This window comes from Propithecus coquereli, unplaced genomic scaffold (genome assembly GCF_000956105.1).
Source record: "Propithecus coquereli isolate 6110/MARCELLA unplaced genomic scaffold, Pcoq_1.0 Scaffold211, whole genome shotgun sequence".
Classification (NCBI taxonomy): Eukaryota; Metazoa; Chordata; class Mammalia; order Primates; family Indriidae; genus Propithecus; species Propithecus coquereli.
The window spans coordinates 2,383,875-2,384,791 of record NW_012146190.1 but is presented as its reverse complement, the minus strand read 5'-3'; the positions used below and the strand labels follow the sequence as shown (position 1 = coordinate 2,384,791).

Below are 917 nucleotides of genomic sequence, written 5' to 3'. Positions count from 1 at the left end.
GGTCACAGATTTGTATGATACATACAGTTTCCTTTGCCTTTAAAGCTAAGATTATAATTTGGCAGGTGGGTGCCCACTTCATTTCTAACGTATTATTTATTTTATTTTTGGATGTCTTTGCCTATCAATATTTTAATTAACCTGCTGACAAAAAAATGATTATATGTTTGTTTATTTTACAGAAAGACTATGATGTGGAAAGGGGCCCTGATGAGAAGCTGAGTGAAAATCAGCACTTGGATTTAGAGAGTGGGCCCCAGAGCCTTCCGTGGACTAGAAAGGTCTATGAGTTCTACAGTGCTCCGATTGTCAAGTTTTGGTTTTATACGGTCGGTCTCATTGCAACAATATATGTAGTATTGATGGCTGTTGATAGTAATGATAATGTTGATAATGATGTGCCTGATTTGCTGATTTGAAATAAAAATGTATGAGTATAGTAAACAAAGTGCGGGCATGACAAAATAGGTAGGAAAGAGAGGTTAGAGTGGAGTTCTCCTGCTTTGGGAGTTTGAGAACAAACGTTTTCTTCTTTCTTGGAGTGCTAATGTTAGCACAGCCGAGACTAAGCGTTTGAAGATTTATGGAACAACAAAATTAGCAACAGTGTTTGTAGAATAAAGTAACAGGTGGGTGGATTCTTTTCCAATCTTGAGCAAGAAAACCAGCAGTTGAATCAAAGTTTTCTTTGCAGGAATCATGTGTTATAGAGACAAAAAATGCTAGTGTTTGTTTTTGTCTTCAGTAGCATGTACTTACAAATATGTAGAAGGCAAGAAAAATGTTGGAAGCTGAATTGTACGAACAAATACTAAATCTATTATGGAGAGTAAAATTACAGAGAAAGCATGAACTGTACTTTAGATATACTGAGTGCTTTTCACATTTATTTTGTTGTATTTATTTTTCTAATGCTT

The 917-nt window shown here is 35.1% G+C and overlaps 1 protein-coding gene across 1 annotated transcript in view; it reads left to right on the top strand.

Annotated features, from left to right (window-relative positions):
• Positions 1-917, top strand: part of TRPM6 (transient receptor potential cation channel, subfamily M, member 6) — a 130,309-nt gene that overhangs the window by 55,280 nt on the left and 74,112 nt on the right. Inside the window, exon 20 of the mRNA XM_012644416.1 lies at positions 183-329. Within this exon, the coding sequence (XP_012499870.1) occupies positions 183-329 (147 nt within the window). The remainder of the gene's footprint in view (positions 1-182; positions 330-917) is intronic.